This window comes from Epinephelus lanceolatus, chromosome 23 (genome assembly GCF_041903045.1).
Source record: "Epinephelus lanceolatus isolate andai-2023 chromosome 23, ASM4190304v1, whole genome shotgun sequence".
NCBI classification, from domain to species: Eukaryota; Metazoa; Chordata; class Actinopteri; order Perciformes; family Serranidae; genus Epinephelus; species Epinephelus lanceolatus.
The window spans coordinates 11,214,284-11,239,249 of NC_135756.1; the positions used below are offsets into that span (position 1 = coordinate 11,214,284).

The window sequence follows — 24,966 nt, forward strand, 5'->3', positions numbered from 1 at the left end:
ACGTACACCGCGAAGGCCGCGTCCTTCAAACGCTGCAGCCCCTGAATTGAGACACCACTATTGATGGATCCACATGAAGCGGTTGGGGAAGGTGATGACTGTCTGTACCGCTGCACCTGCCTGACAGTATAGGTAGCCTACTGACAGTTTTTGGAACCATGTAACCCCTCATCAAATGGGCTGTTCTAACATCAATTTTTTCCCATGTTGCTGATGATGGCCTTGCAGCCCGCTAGGTGGGCCGGCCCATCTGGCATTTGCCGGTATACCCAGATTGCCAGTCCGAGCCTGCCTTGCGGAATAAGGACACAAAAACCTGCAGCAGCCATCATAAACTCAAGTCTTCTTCCTGTCTGTTTGCTCTTGGAGGGTAATAAAAGTCTCCTTGGCTCGGCATGAGGTCACTGTCTGTCTGAAAGACTGGAATGCGATGCCACCGGCATACCGAACATCGAGCCCAGAAGCACTACATTTGTTGTCACTGTAAACCTTATTACTCTGTTCATATTGATCTCAATTGAGTTGTGTACAATGATAGCCCAGAGCCAGACATGAGAAAACCCTCCATTTTCATTAGTTTGCTGTGATGAGCTGCTCCCCGCGACGCCTGATTGCTCCCCTAAGCTCTTAAGAAGCTGAGAGATTCAGGCCTGAAACAGTTGAATAAAGAGATGGGCGGCATTGTGTCTCTTTAAGTGGACCACTCGTGAAATATAACACTGTTGGTAGACAGCACTTTGCTTGAGATAAACCAGAACACTTGGTCCCTCATGCAAATCAAATTGTGTGGTTTAGTTTACCTTCTTCTCCGACTTTAATCAGGTTTTTCTCAGCACCTAGAAGCTTCTCAATGCATAAAGCTAATTACTTTTAAATCAGTGTTTCTAAAACAATCCGGCAGGCAAAGTTTCCACCTCAGACTGAAGGTTTGGGGACTTTTGTTGAAAATTGTAGTGACACGGGCTGGTTAAATCTGTTTTTATGCCCCTGGGACACTGAGGGGTGAAGAGGAGAGGAGATGAACCCTTATTCTCCTTAATGTGCCGACAGCCCCGGGGGTGAGCCACGTCTGTCCTTCTTCACAGCTTCCCATGAGACTCCTTGTATTTCCATTCAAACTTAAGTATGCAGCGTTGTCAGTTCTGCAGATGAAAAAGAGACCTGCGCACTTCCTCAACCATGTGTGTGCTTTAGTGCCGACGCACGTTGTCGACAGTGCTGGAGGAGTTTTAGTCATTCTTAATAACTTTTGGAAAAAAATCATTTTTCCCCCCTTTTTTGTCAGTGATCCTGCTCACATCCCATTATTTGACTAATTTAGACAGTGCATGTCAGGAAATGGAGGTCACTGCTGAGGGTGCAGACGTTAATCGTTTCTGTCTGACATACTTTTGCAGACCTTCCCCAGCTACAGCACATTTTCCAGCCTGTTCGTGTCCGATTGGCAGCATCCGGCGTAGTCGGCAGGGAAAGGACCAACGGTGGCGCAGAATTTACCTTTCAGACTCGTGCGGATGCTGCAAGGAAACTAAGGGAGAGACATTCATAGTGATACTGTTTTTCAACTTGAGTAATTAAGGCATTCTCCCCAAAACTAACAGGAAACTGCTTCTGTGTGTGTCAGATGAGTTTTGTGTCTTTGTCAGATGCAAGGGTCTAGAGTGCAGAATTTATTGGCATCCAGAGGTGAGGTCACAGAACTGAAACTTCTAGACACACGACCAAGCGCGCCATTCCTCCAGGTTTATGCCTGGCGGTGATAATAAGAATATTAAAAAAAGGAAAAAGTCTTCAATGTGAAAAGCGGGAACAGCTGTTTCTGCCTTTAAAGTATTAATCAGTTATCAAAATCATTTCAGATTGAATCAAGACTCTGCAGCTGTGACCTCCAGTCTGTCAGGGAGTCATGCTACACCTCAGAAAGTGTGAAGATCACAGCCATCATTAGCTCTGCTTCACACCGCGTCCTATTCTGACCTCTTATACACAAGGACTCTCCAGAAACCATTTTGCTATCAAACATTTTGCACAATGCAGAAACACAAAACACTTCCCCCACAACTTGTGTGCTTCTTTTCCTGCTCTGCCTCTCTCTCCGTCATGCCTTCGCTCCAGGGGAAAGGTCTGCGTGAAGGGGCTGTGAAAAGAGTGGAGCCCAGTTAAAGGGCAGTTAGCGAGGAGAGAGGCTGTGTGAATGGCATCTCGGGTTGCCGGGCTGAAAGGAAAGTGCCATTAGTGTTGGGTTTCTGTGAAAGTCCGCAGAGCGGCTGCTTCAAGCACTCTTGATGGAAGATTTATTGCCCTCGGGGTCTTGAAAAATATCAGTGTTCGGCGCAGAGAAAGGACCAATGTTGGCTGCATGTACAAGCCGCCTCTTCAAGTTAAACAGGGGAGAGTCACTGACAGAACTGACTTTATGGATGACCTTTATCTGGGCTTGTTCGAGGTTATGACTGACCACAAGATGCACTACTGAAACACTTGTGGTTATGCTGCAGGGATGGCTGCGGTGATGTTTTTCCCTTCAGCGTGTTGAGGAAATGTGAACTGGTGGACTATTGTGTTCCTGTACAAGGCAGTTTGCTCAGTGATCCCCGTGGGTCGCAGAAGGGTGTGATGGTAAATGCGAGCGATGGAAGGCTGGCACAAGAAAAGAACCCTTTACAAAACAATCCCACAATGCCATTCTCTGCTTGTGCCCATAACAAAGAGCGCTCTGAAGCCCACATTCTACGGCCTCATTCACCCTGCTGACCCCGATGCACTGTATCCCTTCTGGGTCTTTCTTTCTTTCTGAGCTTTGGCTCAGAGGTGCTACACAAATATCTGTTTTGGCTGAGTGTCTGCAGCTGATGAACAGTCATGCTGCTATTTTAGTGTGGTAGTGTGTCATGGGTGAGTGTGCACTAATACTTTGGGTTTAATAGTGATAGCATTGAACAGATGTCTCTCATTTTCTTTTGCCACTTTGTTTCCAGACACAGTAATGCCCCTGTGTGGCATCATTATCTTGGTACCAGCAAGGGGTGCTTGAGTTGATTCGCATTTTAATTCCTCAAGGAGTTATTGTGTGCACCATCAACCAAAAGGTGGTGTTTGTGAGCAAAGTGGAGCTCAGGTCTAAAAATAATACATTATATAAAACACTGTAAACAAGAAAGCAAGATTAAAAAAAATGATTAATCTCATTATTTAACAGCCTTTCTTCTGTCGTTAATTGAGCACAGCATTAGTACAGGCAGGCCACGATGTCGAACTCAGCTCAATTGGTGAAACTCATTCAGGGCCCTATTTAAACTGCTCTGGCCTGCCTACTGTTGCTGCTTTCTCTGCAAGCCGCTTTGCAACCTGCCTCTGCCCCAGCTCCTCCTTTTTACGCTGTGTCTGACTTATCAATGTCATTTCTGTTTGTCATTGATGCTGCTCTGTTCTGTTCCCGAGGAAGGGCAGAGAGGAGTGCTCTCTCAATGCCTTATGCTTTCCATGTAGGCACATGGAAGGGCAGGGAGGTGTGCTCTCTGTACCTTAGACTTTCCTCGTTTGCACATGGAAGGGCAGAGAGGTCTGCTCCCTCTGCTTTGTGGCTTTCCATGTCTGCGCGTGGAAGAGGCTTTCTGCGTAGGCCCAAGGAAAAGCAGAGAGGCCCCAGAACAGAGCCATACTGCTAAATATAATTACTGCAAATGGAAATGGAAATTGATTTAAACTCAGATTCCACCCCAGAAGTCCAATTATGATATAATTTTTTTTTTTTTTTTTTTTGGTCATTAACCTTAGCATTGCTGCGATCACCAAAATCACTTGGGCATTTAAAGGCTGTTATATTTATACTGGAGAGCTGTTGAGCTGTTAGACATCAACACTGGACTGGCTTTACTCACTTAAAGGTAGACATAAGGGTGAATTTACACAGTGCAGCAGTATTTGGTAGTCTTATTGACCTGTAGGGGTCTTATTGATCTGTTGTAAACATTATAGTAACTAGGCCTGTCACAGTAATGATGTTATCAACTTATCAAGGTCAGCAGAAATGATCGAGATCGCCTTGTGTTTACGTGGTTGTTTGTTTCTATAAGAATGTCCCCAACATCTTGGCCAGCTGTCAAGGACTGACTCTCTTTAACCCCTGTGCAAAATGTTTAGTGTTTATTGAAGTGCAACTTTTGTTAACAGCCCGGGAGTCCATTTTATTTATTGTTGTGGTTGTTTGGTTTTATTTTTTTTATGCTTCATTCATTAAAGATATTTTAATTATTTTATTTTAACTGTTTTTATTATTTTATTTTAATTTATTTTATTTCAATTCTTTTATTTTAACCGTACATCTGTGAAAGAGTTTTACATATAGATGACCAAAATGGAGCAATGAAACGACAGGAGAAAAACATGTGGTATAGGATAACTGGGGCAGCATGACACCTCTGACAGGTGAGGTCAACCTCAGGTCACAGTCTGGCAAGTCTGCTTCTGCAGAGACGATATTTTAATTATTCAGTTCACATTCCAGTGTCTGAATATTAAGATTTAAAAGTTGATTGCTCTTTGAAAGTGTGTTTTTCCATTATGATGGTATTATATTATTATTATCAGTGGCATAAGATGGTCTTGAAATGATTATCGTGTTGTTTATTGCAATATCCTGTGGGACGATGCATCATCCACCATGACAAGTACAAGCATCTTTTCCGAAACATATTGTAGTTAAGAGTTCCTCTTCAGTCGAACCAGCTCGTCTTGTTGCAGTGATGAGGAGGTTCTTTATGCTCTGCCTGGTGTTAAATTACTAAAGTGTTTTTTGTCTCAGTTGCACGTGTGACATTGAATACATTCCTCATGAAAAGCAGCATTAGACTCGGTGAAACATTTGTCTGGTGAAGTGCATCAACCTGGCTGTTCCCCAAAAGGCCTTCGCAGACTGTTCTTTTGCCTGATGCGTGTCTGACAGTTACGACATGTGACAGGGCTCATAAACATCACAGCTATTAGAAGAGTTTACCTTTGTCTCCACGGCGAACTCAAAAACTTCCTTGTCATACAAACCATGGAAGTGATGGGCCGCTGCCAAAAACCTGGGTGGTTTTGTTTTTGTTGCCAAGCTACACACCCTCATAAGGAGGTTGGATCGAGGTCATTACATGACATCAGCCGCTCGGTGAATCACGCAGTAAAGAGGGAGCAGTTTGTGGAGTAACTGATTTGGTATTTTTGGAAAGATTTTTTTTGTGAGAAATCTGCACATTAAATCTCTTCTTCAACTGAATGTAGGTCTCTGTTACTGCCAGCTGTTGGCCTCGAGCAGACGGAGGGAAAACACTATGATTTTTGCATTACATAATGACAGCAGCGCTGCACTGTCATGCAGAAAATACCGCATGCATCCCCCCTCCTCCAGTTGGGAACAGTTCTGGGTCATGACATTACATACTGTACATGGGGACTTGTGCCTAATATGGGCAGCATGTATTTGGAGAGCAGCCGAAGACTGATGGGGATACAGGACATGAATATAAACAGCTGTTTGAAGCTGTTTAATTCAACATCTGCTCTGCTTACTCGGACAGCTGACACACACACATACACACACAGGGCTGCAATTTCATAACAGAGCGAGCACACACACTTTGATGCCAATCCCTTCACTTCCCCTCTCATTCACCCTCTTCTTCTTCTGTGTGTAAAACGTCTCTGTGCACACAGCTGCCACACTGTCAGCCATGTTGGCAACACCACGCATGACGCAATAGGACATCTGACTGACTTTCTCTGCTTCCTTTGGTTAGTGTCTCCCAGTGTAACGCTGTGGTGAAGTCCTGCAGGGGACTCTGATGCAGTGCTTAGCGCTCTGCAGGGTGCACCAGGGTGTCAGGCAGCGAGGGGCTGTGTGAGACACGAGCTGGTAAATCTAGACGACTTCTTCCTCCCTCCATATTGGAATGTCGTCCGCAGCCCTCAGTGAGCAAGCAGCAGTGTAAACAGGTGGAATAATATCACACAAGGGGGCTTTGTTTGGGGTTACATGTGGCGTGTCGCGCAGAATCTGTCATGTAGAGGGACAAATGTTCAGTCTCTATGTCGCATATATGTGCGGCACATTCAGCACAGATAGTGGTATGTATACAGCAGGGAGCGCGTTGCTTTTCTTAGGCATTTATCAGGGAGTATGCCTTTGACTCATGGCACTGACAAATAAAACCCGTTCATCCATTCGTCCACAGCAGCAACACTTCCTCTGTACTACAACCTCACCCCTTCGTCACGCCTACTGCCCTCATAAAGAAGAGCAAATACTGACACAATCACATTTTCTTTGAACTGAATGTGTGATCTTAAACTCTAATGAAAAGTGATTAATAGAACATTTATTGATTTATTGTTTTGGCTTCAAGGCTGTGCAACAAATACTTTCATTACTTCACCCTCAAAATAACATTTGTCTATCAATTACTCACCCCATGTTACTTTGAATTCATGAAGAAGACATGCATGCCTTCAGGTTAAACGGAGAATCCAAAAACAGAGACATTTTTTTGATGAAATAATGTCAAAGGAATCAGCTTTTTAACAACAGCAAAACTATATCAAAACATCTGTTGACAAACTCTCAACTTGTGCAGCATAATCCAAGTCTCATTTATCAAGTCGTATCATGAATACTTCACAAACTTTACGACAGGGAACTGAACTAAAAGGGAAACTTAACTACAATTTCTTCAAAGCCAGACTCCACTGACAAAACCACTAATTTAACCTCTCTGTACACAGGAGCTGCTGGTCTACCACGGCTTTGTAGAGATCATTTGTGTGTCAGTTACTCACCCTGTGTTACCTTGAATTCCTGAGGAAAACTGTTTTTCTTTCATTCCTCCACGGTGAACGAAGAATCCAAAAACTGAAGGTATTCTTGATAAAGGGAAGTTTAAGGTGACTGTGTTTAACAAAGGCAAAAATATATCAAAACATCAGTTTACAAACTCTCACACAACGTGCAATATAATCAAAAGTGAAACTTATCCATGCTCTCTTCAAAGCCAGACTCCATTGACAAAAACAGTCATTTTACCTCGCTGAACACAGGAGCTGCTGGTCTACCTCTGCCTCAGTGAGTTTGTTCTTTTGTGTTATTGTGAGGCTTTGATGTTTACAAGGGTTAGTTTGGATCTACTAAAGCTGCACAATAACACAAACAAACTAATTGATCGAGGCAGCAGTAGACCAGCAGCTCCTGTGTTCAGCGAGGTAAAATTACTGTTTTTGTCAATGGAGTCTGGCTTTGAAGAGAACATAGATAAGTTTCATTTTGGATTATACTGCATGAGTTGTGTGAGCTTTTATAAACAAATGTTTTAAATAGTCCTGCTTTTGTTAAACACAGTCGCCTTTTACTTCACATCATCAGGAATTTTTTCCATTTGTGGATTCTTTGTTCACCATGGAGGCACGAAAGAAAAATGAAGTTTTGAAGTATTCCTTAAAAATTTCTCTTCTCTTCTAAAACTCTCTTTTTTTTTTTCTTTTTTTTCCAGGAGCAGATTTTATCACAGGGAACCTATTGTGTTTTAATACTGGTGTGATGTGGTAGCTAATAATAAGGGTGTTGGGGAAAATTATCAGTCATCGAGTGCGTTATTGTAGCAACTCAAGCAAGTCCAGTTGCCTACAATATAGCAGGAAGAACTAATAAAGGTGGTGCCATAATTCGTACTGTATGTATTTTGCTATAGTGTTGTTTACACAGTGATGGCTCTCTGTTCTCTGACATGTTTCATGTCATTTATTGTTTTCATGAAATGAAAGGGGACACTTGAGATCAGAAACAAATCTGGTGATGAAACTTTACTGAAACATGTGGGTGATTTCTGCCTGAGGGGTTTTATGCAAAGCAACATACTCGCTGTCTGTGCTGACTTGAGATCATTTGCATTCCTTGTCAGGCTATTTTAGTGTTTAGCTGTCGACGCTTGGCTCAGCTTTTATGGTTGATCTGCCCTCCAGCTCTTGTGCAATATGGGAATAATTACAAGTGGCATTTAAGCTTCTCGATTTATTGTCCTGCATTATTTGAACGCTGCGATGTTGGCGTATAAACTTATCTGTCTCGTGTGTTTTCTGTCTGGCAGCTTTTCGACCGAGTGCGGGAGGACAACCCCGACTTCCACCAGAAGATCATCCCCATCAGCAGCGAGCTGACGCAGCCCGGCCTCGCCATCAGCCCAGAGGATGTTGAGAAGCTCTCCACCTGCATCAACATCGTCTTCCATTGCGCCGCCACCATCCGGTTTGACGAGCCACTCAAGTGAGGATCACAACCCCCAACTTAATGCATTAAAGTGATACTTCAACCACAAAATGACCATTTGTGTATCAGTTACTTAACCTGTGGTACTCTGAATTTATTAAGAAAACACTGTTTTTCTTGCATGCTTCCAGAGTGAATGGAGAATCCAAAAAACAAAGAAAATTCTTGGTGTATTGAAGTCATAGGGGTCCACGTTTATGAACAGCTAAACTACATCAAAACACAACTGCAGTATAATCCAAGTCTCACTTATCCAGTCGTATGCTCAGTATATCCCAAACAGACACCACTTTACAACAGGGAACTGAACTAAAAGGGAAACTTATCTATGCTCTTGTCAAAGCCAGACTACATTGACAAAAACAGTTATTTTACCTCACTTAACACAGGAGCTGCTGTTCTACCATTGCCTCAATTAGTTAGTTATTAGTTTGTGTTATTGAGTGACTTTGGTGAATCCAAACTAACTATTGAAAACACCAAAGTCGCACAATAACACTAAAAAAACGTACTAATCGAGGCAGTGGTAGACCAGCAGCTCCTGTGTTCAGTGGGGTAAAATTACTGTTTTTGTCAATGGAGTCTGGCTAAAAGAAAGCATTGATTAAGTTTTTATTCCCCCACGTTTTACAGAAAGGAAAATGAGGAAATGTGGAAGTAAATAAAAATAATAAAAGATTGATAGATAAATAAAATGACATGAAGTGGAGAGAGCCAGAGGAAAGAGAAATGTAAAAGAAGAACATATCCTATCCCGAATATATCCTCTAGTGTCTGTTAGGTGAGAAGTTGAACCTTTTGACATAATCCAAAAAAGGGAGCTGTATTTTTCCATTACGGATGAGATTTAGTTTACATTCAATTTCTTGTTGGAAAGAGCTCCTGTTTGGTGAGTATTGAGCATACAACTGGATAAATGAGACTTGGATTATACTGCATGAGTTGTGTGAGAGTTTGGAAACAGATGTTTGGATATAGTTTTGCTGTTGTTAAAAGTGGACCCCTATGACTTTGATTCATGAAGAATATTCTGTTTTTGGATTTTTCGTTCACCATGGAGGCATTTGAGAAAAACAAAGTTGTCTTTACAAATTCAACGTAAAACGGGATGAGTCACTGATATACTAAGGGTCATCTGGTGGGTGAAGTATTCCCTTTAACACGAAATATACTTTGTATACACTCTCTGATTTTTCACTGCTTTCTTACAAAGATATTTTTTTAAAAACTCTGATATGATTTCAAACTGTTTGCCACTTGCAGCTTTTTGGCACTCCCCCGAACCACATCGTTTACCAAAAGACAAACCCAACAATTCGTTATGATTGAGTAAATGTTCCCTGCGTGGCAGGAACTTCCTGTTGTAAAACGTCCAGAGGATCTGCAGCTCACCGAACACACTGCACTGTTATTTGTTTTCAAGCAAAGAGGAAGTGGTGGTGAAGATGTGGGGAAATAAACTGTTTGCAAAACCATAAAGTCACCTACAGTTCAGTGTGAAAAGCAGTCAAACAATGGATGGTTCCTTCTTTATTCAGAGAGCAACACTGCGTACGAAAAGCTTGCGTGAAGTCAGACGTTATCGGATATTGGAGATAATAATGAGACATGTAGGGGTTTTAAAGGGTATCCATGTTCATTATGAAGGTTTGTATATGGCCTGAATCCACTGATGACTCCCAGCTTGTTAAATATAACAGTGGTGATGCTGTGTCATCACTCATCTGCTACAGCCTCAGGCTCCTGCGCTCTTACTGGGGCCTGCTGGTGACAGTGCATTATATATAATGGCGACCCAGTTATTTTTCCTTCTGTCAGTGATGTGCTGGTGCTTCAGCTGTTCGGTGCTGTAGGTTTTTGTCATATAATCAGCGTCACTCCATCCTGTTACACATTGAACACCCTGTGCACAGGGACCTGTCTCTCCTGAGAGGCGCCTGCTGCTGCTGCCTTTCAAAAATAACTTTATATTTGCTGAAACTGTCAGTGTATCCACACAGCAGAACATGAGCCAGATGATCTGTGGAAAAAAATCACATTTTATCGCACTTGAGTGAAAACAATCAGAGCCGAGGAGTCTCTGAAGCCTCTTCCCCCCTGGACAAAAACCTATGAACATCCACTAACATCTGGCGTTTGTATTTAGTGGGAGAGATTTCAATCAACAATCTGACTCTGCAGCAGACACGGGTATTTATCGGCTCTATCTCTGATTAGCTGCGATTGGCAGTGATGGAAATACAACACCCAGTGGATGCGTTAATCTTAGCCCCTTCACAGATGCGATTCAGTGACGCACTTGTACAAAATAACATCCGTTTCATCCAACCAGTGCTCGAACATTGTTCAAAATTTAGTCACTACTGAGTTTGAGAGAGAGACTTAACCGGTAAGAATGCTCACCCAACTTTGGGCACATTTCATTCTCCATAAAAATCCACTGTACACGTTTTGCGTGTATTTTAAAAATCCATATCGTCCTCAGTTTGTCTCCCTGTCAAACCTCAGAGAGGCTGGTGTCTGCTTCAGCTCTCTGTTACCAGGCAGCCGCACCACAGCCAGCCACAGTTACAGCAGAAGATTTAAAAACACGCCTGGCCTTTAGCTTTAATGTGCGTCTGTGGAAGTACTGCTGTCAGACACAGCATAGTTTAGACTACGCTGAGTTTGGTCTGAGGTCAGTGCATCGGAGTGCCGTGCCGACACTGAGCTGACAGACAGCAGGAAAGGCGTGTGTTTACACTGCCTACAAACTTAAGACTATGTTCAAATATACAAACATGTCTCAACTTTGTCCCACAGTGTAAATACACAAGTGTTGATGCAGGCTGTTATTACATGAAGATTAGCCGCACCATGGCTAAAGAGACCCACGATGCTTTTCCTCATTTTCTGTCATATATATGGTTTTATAATGTCAGATGTTCATATTGAAGGTGGCCAAAGTTTCAGATAATAAGCTACTGGGTGCCTTATTTTCCTCAGGATTATTAAAGTATCTGCCAACCAATCACATGACATATGTTTGTGACGATGGGGGGGCTCCTCTCCCAGAAAAAGTCAAGGTTCAGAGGCTTTGTTTCCTGCACTCTGATGACTTTTGAAGGATAGTAAACGGGGCATGAGGGACGGTGGGAGGTCAGCCACCCACAGCCAGGTGTCCTCCCTGACCCACACAACCCCTGGGTCCAGACGCCTAAGTGAGACGTAATGGGAGACTCAAAGTCTGGAGCACAGTCTGGGTACCTGTGACCCGTCACAATTGCAGACGCACATGTAACGCAATCAGCGTGGAGACGAGGTGTCCACCGGCAGCCGCGCCAGACTCATGAGGGCCTGGAGGGTCAGAGGGAGGTCGAGAGGGTGGAAGTGTCTGTAACGAGATAAATACACACCTGACAGCAGTTGGTCTAAAAAATTAAATTAGATTATTTTCCCAAATGGTTGAAGCCCTAATATGCGTGCATATGTGGAGGTGGATTACCTCACTTCAGAGGTGGTGTTTGACTGCTGCTGGAGGCGGGACCTCGATTAGGTTTGAGTGACCGCTCAGTTAGTGTAAAGCTGCTGCAGTGCACTCCTCCTCCACAGCTTTATATTGATCTGTTACTGCTCTCACATCTCTCTCTGGTCCATCTGTGGCTCTCTGACTCCTCTCTATCCCTCTCTGCTGCTTCACCCTCCATCTTTCTCTCTGAGTGGCCTTCAACTCTTTTTCTCTTTATCCGGCTCTCACTCCCATGTTCACTCTTTCTCTCGCTCCCCTCCCACATCTGTCACCTCTTGCCATCATTACTCATGTGTAGCGGCTGGTAGCCTTGTAAGCGGCGCCGGGGCATAAATCAGACGGCTCTGTTAAAGGTTTCAGTTCAGGGCTGACACCTCGGCTGGTCTTTATCCTCTTCAGGTCTTTATCCACACTTAAAGGGTAATTCCTGTTTATAAAACACGGATGTTATTTTGGTGGCTTTGGCCATCATTTCATAAAAAATAACATTGTACTTACCATGAGTCTAACAGGGCAAGAAATGCGACTGGTTTCCACCAAACACTTTCAGTATGGTACCTTTGGAACCAAAAGTAACCCTTCAGACATGGTACCTAGACCCTAGCGTTTCCACTGCAAACCGTATCCTTCAATGTGGGCGGGGTTGTTGCCACTCACTGCTCCGTCCAGTACTCATTGTATTTCCTTACCACTGGTGGGACACAGAAAGAAGTTTGCACCTTGTTTATCGTCCACAGAACGAGGCTGCACGCCAACATTTTCAGAACAAAATAAAACAGGCTGCAGTGAGAGTCTCTCTCCGTGGGGTATTTAAAAATAGCGGGTTTGTGCATTTAGTCCTTCTCAGGCAAGCTCAGGGATTTACTGTTGCTGGAACCCACAGGAACAACACTCCACGATGCTTTTTTTTTTTTTCTGAGTGAGGATTAGAATATATGCAGCTCACATAACCTGGCTAAAATTAATATATATAAACGCTTAAAGATCCACTTATTACTAAAAGTGTATGTCATATAAAACAGACTGCAGTATTCACAGCTCCACCTTTTACCAGATCTGCGTACCAAACTGAACTGTACAGTACTGCTCGGGGGCTTCAGTGGAAAGCGAAAACAAAGGTGGACATGTCTTTTTGTCTACGTGACTAATGGGAACAATGATTTTTCAAACTGTGTTTGTTTATGACACTGACAGGCTCAGATTATTATTCAAAGTATCTGACAACATTATGTAAAGGATCCCAACAGAGATGCGCCTTTTTGTCAAAGAGAAACAGCCCCGAAATCGCTATCTTCAAACCCACCAGACTCTATTTAAATAAACAGTAATTTTACCGTGTATAGAGCCAACATATTTTCACACCTAACTGGGTGAATTAAGGGTTAATTTTAACCAAACCAGAGTTGGTGATTGTTGGAACAGTGGAAAGATGAACCAGGAGGTATGTTGTGAGTTTTAGTTTGTTTCTGTCGACTTTAAAATGAAGAGTGTTTTACTATGATAAAATTACTGTTTATTTAAATGGAGTTTGGTGATAACAATTTCAGGGCTGTTTCTGGTTAAAAAAATAGAATGTTACTCTTTAACAAAAAGGTCTATCTTTCTATAATGTTGTCAGACACTCAGAATAATAATCTGAGCCTATCAGTGGCAAAAACAAACACTTTTAGCAGATGTACATTGATGGTGCACAGTTGCCCCAAGTGGTTACATTGCAGCCTGTTTCAAGGCTGCCGGCTGCTGCCTTCTCACTCAGCACTGGACCAATTTCAAAAGCTGTTGTTCCCATTAGTCACTTAGACACAAAATGTGGGGAAAGCAGAGTCCAGGTTGAAAAAACTGAAGTCACCCTTTAAATTCACCTCTATAAACACTTTTTTATCATCGTCAATCCAACAGAAACCCCAAAAGAGTCACTTTTTTCTTGTAAAATTGTTATTTTCATTAAGTTTTATAGGCCCAAGGAGAAAAAACTCTCCAGTATAACACAAGAAAATGGCAAAGATGAGAAATGTAATGAAAAATAGAGCAGTTTTATTATATCCTGTCTGACTTTATTGCAGCAATGTTCCTACATTTCAGTAATTAATCTGCAGAGAACAATAGTAGTGTCAGAAACGATGGTTAAAAACTACAAAAATGGGACCCAACATGTAGGAAAGTTGTTATAAAATGATCCTTTGAGGCAGTGCCTTGTAGTACAGATCAGAGCCACACAGCTCTCTAGTTGTTGCATCCGAATCATAGCAGCAAAAGCAGATGGGCGATGAGTCAGATGCAGGAAGGGGGCACAGCCCATCTTTTCCTGCCGGCGTGACGCCCTGTATGTGATCCCAGAAGCTGGTGGGAAGACGGCGTGCCCACGCACACAGCTCGTCTTCTAATAACCACCAGCGCCACCCTCCCTATTACTGTCACCACTTTGCTTGTATTTATCGGTGTGAGCCGCTAACAAGTCGGCACCACCTGACCGCGTCAGATTCATGCCGGTGGACCCATCGCCCACCAAGACGCGCTCCCTCCTCCTGTCGCACACACACACCTCGCGAGCACCGCCCACACAGAGCCAGAGGAGCACTCTATCTTGCAGTGTCTCTTTAAACTGACCCTCAGTTTTTCTTACTGTCGCCTCGGGGAGAAAATGGACTCTGTATATTGCTGTTCCACTCAGGAGCTGACACAGATCCACTGCTGGATGCAGAAGGTTTACACACTGATGCAGAGAAACAGGATGTGTTGGTGTGTGTTTATCCGCAGGAGGTTAGAGCTCCAACATTCAGGATTAAACCAGAACTGACATTTATGTTTCTCTCAATTCTTTTAGGAAAACATTTTAGAATGATTCTGCTTCTGTAATCAGAGTTATTGTCAGGACAAGAGTTGGATAAATGTGCCTCATCTTCCTTGCTTCCTTAAAGAATTTTCCTAGTCGACCGATAGTCGTCATGTAGGGCCATTAGTCGTCTAGTCGCCCGCATGTTTACAATAGTAATGTAATTATTAGATTAAATATTTTGGACAGGGCAACACAATGGTTTGAGTTGAAGGTGTGAGAAAGAATAGTATCAGTAACATTGTTAACACTGTGCTACATTACAGAGAAATACAAAACCGTACTAATGAACCTTCATTAATATAGGCCTATATTTTATCTACAAGTGCACGTCACACACTGAGCGAGCCGCCTGTTAATGACGCTGTGGGCTAATGGGCATGTAGCTACTTCCATGTTTCAGATGATACGTCATGTTTGTACTCGACCAATGAAGATGAGTTTACATGTCACCTTGGGTTCGTCCTTCACCTTCTCAAAATGATTCCACATGTTATTAATTAGCCTGTGGAATAACCGCAGGTACCAGCCCTGGAAATTAGGGACCGTACACATGCTGTACAATTTTTTTTCTGCAACTAAGCGACCAATGAAATCTTATCGACTAATGACCTCGGTTGACTATCACGGGGCAGCCCTGTGACTTTCTTTGCTCTTTTCTTGTCTCTCTCACGAACATCTTTGATTTGTTTCCTCCTCCGTCTCAGTACGCACACTTCATCACACGGTTTAATGCGGTCTTGTCATTTATTGATGCATTTTATGGAGAAATTAGGAACGCTTGGTTTGATGCACCGCATCTCTCCGTTAATTCGGCAGAATTGTCACGTCAGTTACTTGGATAGGTCAAAACTGGCTTTACGGTTTGAGCAACGTACAACAGCTTCTGTCCTTTTGGAGAAACAGCATCACATTTCTCTGCTAAAAGTTTGTGTGAAAGTGTGAGCTGAAATCCATTAATTGTGCAGCCCTGCATGTACTCGCACGCGTTGAGTGTTAGCTGAAGTGCTCGTGGCTGAGTGAGTGGCAGTGCGAGCTGAAAGCTGCGTTGAGTGAAAATAATGATGAGACTAACACATTTATGAGGAGAGCAGATGTTTTCCCCCCTCTGGTTCTGTCTCGTCCTCTCTCCCTCCTGTTCTTCTTTCGTGTCTCACTGTCCTGTCATGTCGTTCTGCTCCGGCTTATAATCATGTTCTGCAGATTTCCACGAGTCTGCAAATTCTCATTTGTATGGAAAACGCTCAGCAGTCAGCAAACACCAACGTTCTCGCATGCAAACCCTCAGACACAGATACTATTAGCAGCCTGGCAAACGCACACACACCCTCAAAGGCTTTTCCCTGACACACACATTTAATCTCGAGTGCACACAAACCTCTCGCTCACACACCCGTTCCTCCCACACACTATTTGACGTTGTGTATCTCTGTTCTCTCCGGCAGACACGCCCTGCAGCTGAATGTGATCGCCACGCAGCAGCTCCTCAGCTTGGCCCAGCAGATGCACCACCTCGAGGCCTTCGTTCACATCTCCACCGCCTATGCAAACTGCAACCGCAAGCACATCGACGAGGTCATCTACCCGCCACCCGTGGAGCCCAAGAAGCTCATCGAGTCTCTGGAGTGAGTGGATGAAGGGCTGGTTTTTGTGCCCAGAGGACATGGAATCAATTTCTGTTCAGTGTGATTCATATTGTGCAGGACAGGATGAACACACATTCTGTTTATGAAAGCTAATCATGACTTTAAAGAGTTCATGAGACAAGTTCGCAGCCACACCTGCAAAGCAAATTTGTGTCCACCTTTTTCAAAACTGATACTAAAACAATATTTGTTTCTTGGTCCTATATAATATAAACATGTTCTCTCAACAAACCATTTTTCATTTACGAAAAGATGTCAGCAGTGTTTTCCTGATTCCCCAAAAAGGTCAGGAAATATCTTGTTGTTGTTTTTTAAAGCTAAACAAGACCAAAGAAGAATCTGAACAACTTTTTGATTCTCAACACTTCTAAGAACTGATATCCAGTCTTAGCCTGGTTTCAAATCACTAATTAATACCCTCATTGATTTATTCACTGAATTCAATACAAAGAAGTACAATGAAATGGACATTCAGTCTCATTATCAGGCTGACCCAGTCCTGAAATTCACTGGCAATAATGAAGCATATGTGGGCTACAGAAAACTAAACATTGCTTTTATGTGTAGCAGACAGGAAGCTGAATGTCCAGGTGTTTGTGTTGAATAGCTACGGAAGCCCTGAGAGGACATGAGTGAAAGAATTTTGGTTTGAAGAAGTTTGGTCTAAATTGTTTCCTCTCCTGTGTTTAGGATTTAAGAAGAGGTGGAAATTATGGTTTTGCCTGAATAATCTTTATATATTACTTAATTTTTATTTTTTCATCTGTGAAACAGCTGGAGAAAAAAAAAAGTTTTGCCATGAGAAAAAAGTTGGTTTTGCTTTTGTTTTTTGGCCATATCCTTTTTTTGTTTTTTTTGTGGCAGTATTAAACAGAGTAAAAAGGGGTTTTACCAGGATCTTTCTACATTCCTCAGTTGTTGTTTTTTTTAATCCTTGAAATGCATTAAAAAAGTCACTTTTTTTGTGTAGTTGTAATACCCATTTTAGCCACAAGGGGCTGAAGTGCACCACTACCCCATGTTCTGAACAGGACCAAAAGCACTGATGTTTTTTTCCTAGGTGACTTTTAATTTCTCTGCGCACTCAACACACATACACATGTATCATTACTGTTGTGTCTTTCTTTCGGCTAGAAATGTATTTCGTGCTAATCTGCTGTAAGTGTTAGCTATACAGATGTTAGCTGTTAGCTCGCTAGCTAACAAGTGAAAAACACTGTTACGGTTACTTAAACCAATCCCAATACCCCCCCTTGTCCACTACCCCTTAGCCCTTGGCCCTACCCCTAGCCATTGCCCACTACCCCTTGGCCCTCGAAATGAAGCAACAAGGGGTAGGGGTTAAAATCTTTCCCTAGGAATTGGGACACCACTCACTAAGTCACAGCGTCTGTTACGTTCACGCATACGTAACTATTTTAAATAGGAAGGTGCGAGCCATCTACATTTCCAACCGGCATCTACAGTGGAGTCTCCGGTTGAGTTCATCCTACCGATCACGTTTGTATTCATCATGCTTCGTTTGATGAATGACAGATGACAGGGGATTTCTGCTAGCTAGCTAGATAGCTAGCTAACCAGCTAACATTACGAGGTAGCATAGTTATACTAGCTGGCGTGTTACTGTAATGTGAAAAATCCGACAATTATTCAGAACAGGACAGATGACAGACACCAGATAGTGCAAGCTAGCTAGCTAGCTAACAAGCAACCTGACGACGGCAACGTTAGCTATGTATGAACTTTTTTCCCCGTCTCTTGCTCGGTGGTAGCCATGGCGGCGTCTACCCCTCGCTGGCAAGTCAGCATCTGAAATCCCTCGCTCCAAAGGGCTAGTTTCATACCCACTACCCCTCGTTATGCCCCCTACCCCTACACGCAAAAAGGAATTGGGACACCCCTACCCCTCGCGGGAATGCGCAAATGTAGGGGTAGGGTCAAGGGGTAGGGCTAAGGGGGGTATTGGGACAGGCCCTAAGTCATGGTGATGGGGACTTTTCCCCCCTTATGCCTGGGATGTTTTACTAATAAAGTTTTTAAAAAGGTAGATTGACATGACAGAGTGCATGAAGAAATTAAAACTCACTTGAAAGAAAACATAAATGATTCCCATTTAAAACATGGGGAAGTGGTGCACTCCAGCCTCTTGTGGCTGAAATGAGTATTACAACAACAAACACTTCAGAAATGAAAAAAAAAATTTGCCTACCAAACCTTTTGTCACCTGTTTTCAAAGACCAAAAAAAGTAGCCTAGAAAGTTGATCCTTGCAAAACTTTTTTTTCAGTGGTTTCACAGATGAAAAGTAAAAACACGGAACTTGGAAAGATAATCCTGGCAACAAACTTTATCCCACCTGTTCTTAAGTCATACACACGAGAGAAAACAATTTAGATCAGACTTAGAAAATGTATCTCCAGATTGTTTTTTTAATTTCTCACTTGCCTCTCAGGGCTCCTGTAAATACCAGTAGTGCCAGTTTAATTAAAAATATGGAGTGGGGAGAGTTTAAAAAGAGCTCTTCACTGCTTTCAGACTTTCCAAACAGCACATCTCTCTGAGTCTTAAACATCAATGACTTGTCTTAACATTTATTTATTATTTGTTAGAATAAAGCTGTGGAACATTTTGGATTTTTAAGAGATGAATCACTAAATTGTGTCTGTATCTGATGGGATCAGTGTGGACGGTCTGATGCAACAGAAGATAAGAAACAGAAACTGCTGTTTCACTTGTAACTGACACTGCTCTGTATGTAATGGCTTTAAAGTTCAACATCGAAGAACATTGTTTCTCTGACCAAGCACTTCCTGTCTGTCCTCAGGTGGATGGATGACGGCATCGTGCGCGACATCACGCCACGGCTCATCGGCGACAGGCCCAACACGTACACCTACACCAAAGCCCTGGCTGAGTACGTGGTGCAGCAGGAACAAGACAAGCTCAACATCGCCATCATCAGACCCTCCATAGTGGGCGCCAGCTGGCAGGAACCGTTCCCTGTGAGTCCGCTGAGTGTTTTACTCTCACAGAGCTAGAGAGATATACGTCTGGCTGTGTGGTAAATGATAACCAGCATGTTTGAGTGACTCGGGTCACATTGTCTTGATCCCCTGCTCATCATGTGTCCTGTCACAGTAAAACAAATGGAAATAAGATACTGATTGACGTGATCCTTCGCAGGTCAGCGCCGTGCCACTGTGGGGTTTATCTGAAGCAATCAAGCATTAAAGCACACGGGTTAAAGGTGGAGTCAGGGATTCTGGAGAAAAACTGACAATAGTAGTATGTATAGTATTTTATTTCAGTCCTTAATAACAATAAATAACAACAAGGCATTAAAAGTAAAAAAAAAAAAGAGAGAGAGAGAACCCAAAAATATAGACTGAAAGGACGTAGGGCTGAAGGTCAAGCTGATTATACCTACCCCTTTTTACTAAGCATATTCTCATAAATAACTCATCCACCAGTAGGTTTAGCTTATACAAAAAAAAAGATAAAGGAAATGAGCTCAGCACCCAAACAAATACATCCTCCTGTTAGCACTCCTGCAGAAACTCTGCACCCCCAAATTCATTAGTAACAGGGCTAGCGCAACATGGTGGATTCCAAAATATCCCACTTTGCTAGTAAACTTGTGTTTTTAGGTCTTTGTGGCCATGAAACCTTCTGCAAATGTTGTACAAAAAAACACACAGAGTATATTCAGCGTTAGCCAGTGAAAAATAACACAAACCATCACAAAATGTTTCAGCTCCAGAGCTCAGTCACTAAAAAGTTAAATTATGTAGCAAGTTAGCTTTGGTCTCACTCCCTCTTGACTTTAGCTGTTTGTTTACTTTCCTCACTTTCATTTCTCATCTTGTGCGCTGAGCTGAACTGCCAATCAGGCTCCACTGTCTCTGACGACGGAAAAAAAAAAAAAAGAAGCCAACAGTGCAGGACACATTGCAGGGACTAGGGCAGCAGATGCTCACCAGTGGCCAACTGGCATCTATTTTTTGTTCTCAGTTTTTATTAGTTTCAATATCAGATTTAGTTTATCAGGGACAAAATATAAGAAGTTCAGAATATGTGTTACAATACAAACACACACTTTGTGAAGCAGTTGTCTCACAGTCGACATCCCAGTCTCAGTAAACCAGATTGACAAAGACTAAAACTGCAGACATTACCTGTATATTTTTTAGTTTAGTTTTGTAGCTACATAGTATAATTTCAGCTAGTTTCCATTTTTAATTCTGAAGTCTAGTTTTTAATTTTTATTTCAGTTAGCTTGAATGTTTTTTTCACACTCAGTTGAAGTTTTTAGTTTAGTTTTAGCTGACTGTAGAAACCTTTGGCTGCAGACATGTGATTCAACCAAGTCACCTGCAGTCGACTCAAAACAGGGTGGAGCGGAGGGCTGAAACAGGACACTGAGGGCGGAGAATCCCTGACGTGCTGAATGTGACATTGATTGTGTGAAGTTGAGGAGTGCAGAGAAGTTCATGTAAAGGCCAGAAGACTTAAACTGTGAAAGTTGAACTTTGCATCACTTCCAAGATTTAAGCTGCTTTCAGCCAAGCTGCGTGTGCTGCAGGCACCCCGACAACTTCAACATTTGCATTTCACATAGCTGAGGATTTGAATCACTTTGCACTTCCTGCAGGAAGCAAATAGGAAATATCAGCCGCTGTTTCAGCTGTGATCTTTACATAACATAGCAATTTTGTGATCGGCAGTTGAGAGGAACAGTTAGTCCAAACTGTCATTTTTCAACCCTGTTGCATTCAACAAGTGTGACCCTGGTTTTTGTTTCCTTCAGTGAACTGTACATCTACAGAAATAGACATAACAGGTGAAAAGAAGGACACCAGGCTGAACAGTGTTTGAAAACCATGTACAGATACGTACAATAGAAGACTAAAGATGGAGAATGTGAGGAGTATGATCTTCCTACTCTCTGGATTTAGTGTGATTTATGCTGACTACACAGCAAGACTTTAAAAAGACATTTTAAAGACTAAATTCTGACCCTGTCACATCTACAGGCAATCAGAGTTTTTAGTGACACACAATAAGATAAGACACTATTGTCAAGACTACAACTTGATTTCTTCAGAGATTATTTCCCATCCTGCTCCTGGTGGAAAATAATAGTTCAAACGTCTTGTAAGAACTATGACACATTAATAATTCCTTACCTGTCTGCAAGAACACTTAACCCAAGAAACACAAGATAAAAGGCATCACGTTCGCAGTATTCTTGTCAATTTTGTATCAATAGAATCCATACGAATAAACTGCCATTGCATACCAACTTTACATTTTGGATTTTTTTTTGCCTCGCCACCAGCTTCCATTGGTTAGCTGCGCTATTTTAGTGGGAGGACACCATAACACCTTTTTAGAAATTGAGATTTCTCAGTAAAACAACTGCTGATTGGTGGATCAGATACACGCCGAATTAAATACTGTTCACTCCACAACTCCACCAGTTTTTCCTCCTTTTCCACAGCACAAGGGAACCAAGACTTGTTGATATTTTTGCACCTCCCAGAGTCCCCTCCATGTTCATTATCTACCCAGTTTGCTGCTTCCTGTTCAGTTCTGCAGCTATTCTTCACTATTTGCATTTCCCAAGATTAGAAACTTACGATAATATTACTTATGTTTGATTTTGCAAAGCTTTCGATTTACTGGTCCATCTACATCCCAACCCTCACCTATGGTCATGAGCTCTGGGTAGTGACTGAAAGAATGAGGTCGCGGATAAGTGGCTGAAATGAGTTTCCTCCGTGGGGTGGCTGGGCTCAGCCTTAAAGATAAGGTGAGGAGCTCGGACATCTGGAGGGAGCTCGGAGTAGAGACGCTGCTCCTTTGTGTTGAAGGGGTCATTTGAGGTGGTTTGGGCATCTGATCAGGATCCTCCTGGGCGCCTCCTGTTAGAGGTGGTAGGAGGCCCCGGGGCAGACCCAGAACACACTGGAGGGATTACATATCTCATCTGGCCTGGGAACACCTTGGGGTCCCCCAGGAGGAGCTGGAAAGTGTTGCTGGGGAGAGGGACGTCTGGGGTGCTTTGGATGGATGTTTGATTTTGCTAGAACGTCAAGGCGAGAAAAAGACAGACGTAAGACAGCTCAGACTGAGTTTTGTGGCCAACTTAAACTTGAGCCAAATGATTGATGCACCATTTGAGATAAATCTCCTGATTTTACTCTGATACTGGACGTTTGTCTGCGACAGTGAAATTGCTTGAAAAGGCCGGCATTACGCTTTCTGAAGATGCTTTTATCTACGATGCCCATCGTTTATAAATGCCCATAAATCAACTTAGAGATCATAGAAAAAAATACTCCTTCAAGCTCCCTTGAGATTGTGAGAGGTTTTTGAATCATGGTCATCAGTGTCATTATTTTACTGCTGTATGCATTCAGATGAGAGCTACTCTTGAGATACTGAAGGTCGTTCAGAACCTTACAATGAAACATACACTCGTGGGGATTCAGAGATGATGCTGCATAAATGAAATAGCACAAAAACCCAGGGAAGTCCTTGTTTATCTGGCGTCAGAGAAATGTAGGCCTCGTGTGCACGCTGGGACTCTGACAGCAGTCCCTGGCTCTGTGCTCAGCCTTCAGTTGTAAGCCCGGCCTGGCAGCGACTCTTCAAAAGGCCTCGCTCACGCTTGGCCATGCAATCGCCTTGGCAGCTCGTGCCAGTAGGCGCTGTGAGGCAAGAGGGGGGGAGGGGGATGGTACTGCCTATTTATATGTTTGTGTTCATGTGTGGTGCATTTATAACCACAATATGTATCTAGCTCTGTCAGTTTGTGACTCCATGTCTCCAGAAATCGACCGTTTAACCAACATATATGATGCAGAATATGAATTCAAAGATCTGTGTGCCACTTTGGCCGGGCATGGAGCCATTAACAGATTGTAGTGCTGCTAAAACCACCTCTCATGCGCTTCATCTGTGCCAGAGCGTATTATTAGACTCAGGACAAGCCTCGGCCTCGACCACATAATGGCTCTCCAGTCCCACATGTTGGAAACTGCGGCAGTCTATAACCAGTGGTTTCATCCATATTTAATGTGCTCTAATTGAAGTTGACAATCACTGCTTCCTAGCGTCCCCTGGTCTCCCACCACAGGAAGTAACAGAACCTTCAACAGATGATTCAGCACACAAGAACATGTACACAACTACATACAGTGTGTGCTGCTGTCAGGATCTGTGACTTAATCTGACTCACGAGAAGCTCTGAGGATTTACACATGTTCTATGTTCTCATCCTCAGGGTTGGATCGACAACTTCAACGGGCCAAGTGGAGTCTTTATAGCTGTAAGTAACAAATGATGCTCTTAATGGACAGTTCACCCAAAAATCCTAAATACATACTTTTCCTCTTTCTTTCACTTGTGTTTTTATTGAGTTTTCACAGAAGTACTGACTCAGGGTAAATTCCCCAAAACAGGAACACTGGCTAGAAATTGTCCAAGAAATTTTAGTGATGGAAAAGTTGACCTACGTTTTGAGAGTTAAGGAGAATACATTTAAAAAGAACTGGGAAAAATGGAATATTATATTTGAGAGAAAGCGGACATCTCCATGGCCGATACCTCCAACACTCGACAACTCACACCTAAACAATCTAGACAGATAAACAGCACTTCAGGTAAAAGGAAATATATGTTTCTTGGATTTTCAGGTGAACTCTCCTTTTAAACCTGAAAGCATTTCACCACATAAAAGTCTGGAGTCTTAAGACTTGTGTGTTCCTCTGTAATCAGGCTGGAAAGGGGATCTTGCGCACCATGAGAGCCAACAACGACGCGGTGGCTGACCTGATCCCCGTGGACGTGGTCATCAACCTCACCCTGGCTGCTGGCTGGTACACCGCTGTGCACAGGTCAGTGCCACACCCAGTGCTGAAATCTGTGAACCTGGGTCCCTCGTCTCAAAGTCCAGATGAAAAGCCATTTCAAGAGTTTGTAGCTGCAGAGTTGCTGAGTATTTCTGATTGAGAAAGGAGATGTAGGCGGTGTGTATTGGGAGGCATTTGATTTGATAGCTGAAGAGTGAGCGGTCATAATAGCAAGGCCCCGACAGTGTAATGCCAACGGAGTAGTACTGTAGTATCTGTCAGGGAATTTCTTCAAATTCGGCACAAACATTCACTTGGACTTGAGGATGAACTGCTTAGATTTTGATGGTAAAGGGCCAAAGGTCAAGGTTGCTGTGACCTTGCATCCATTTCATTCTTGTGAATGCGATATCTCAAGAACAGCTTGAGGGAATTTCCTCAAATTTGGCACAAATATCCACTTGGACTCGACAATAAACTGATTGGATTTTGGTGGTCTAAGATCAAGGTCAGTGTGACCTTGCATCTGTCTCATTCTTGTGAACATGGTATCTCAAGAACACCTTAAGGGAATTTTGACACAGACATTCAGTTGGACTGAAGAATAAACTGTGGGCCTTTGACCTTCTGTGGTCAAAGGTCAAGGTCACTGTGACCTCACAACATATGTTTTTGGCCATAATTCAAGAATTCATATGCTGATTATGACAAAATTTCACACAAATGTCTAAGAGGATAAAATACTGAAGTGATGACTTTTTATATCCAAAAGGTCAAAGGTCAACTTCACTGTGACATCATAATGTTCTGCATAAAACACTTTTCCAG

General features: G+C 42.8%; 1 protein-coding gene across 2 annotated transcripts in view; it reads left to right on the forward strand.

Annotated features, from left to right (window-relative positions):
* LOC117249176 (fatty acyl-CoA reductase 1) overlaps positions 1-24,966 on the forward strand; it is an 82,379-nt gene that overhangs the window by 48,237 nt on the left and 9,176 nt on the right. For both annotated transcript variants that reach the window (XM_033614620.2, XM_078165302.1), the window contains exons 3-7: positions 8,118-8,293; positions 16,083-16,262; positions 19,107-19,284; positions 23,571-23,615; positions 24,065-24,183. In XM_033614620.2, the coding sequence (XP_033470511.1) occupies positions 8,118-8,293; positions 16,083-16,262; positions 19,107-19,284; positions 23,571-23,615; positions 24,065-24,183 (698 nt within the window). The remainder of the gene's footprint in view (positions 1-8,117; positions 8,294-16,082; positions 16,263-19,106; positions 19,285-23,570; positions 23,616-24,064; positions 24,184-24,966) is intronic.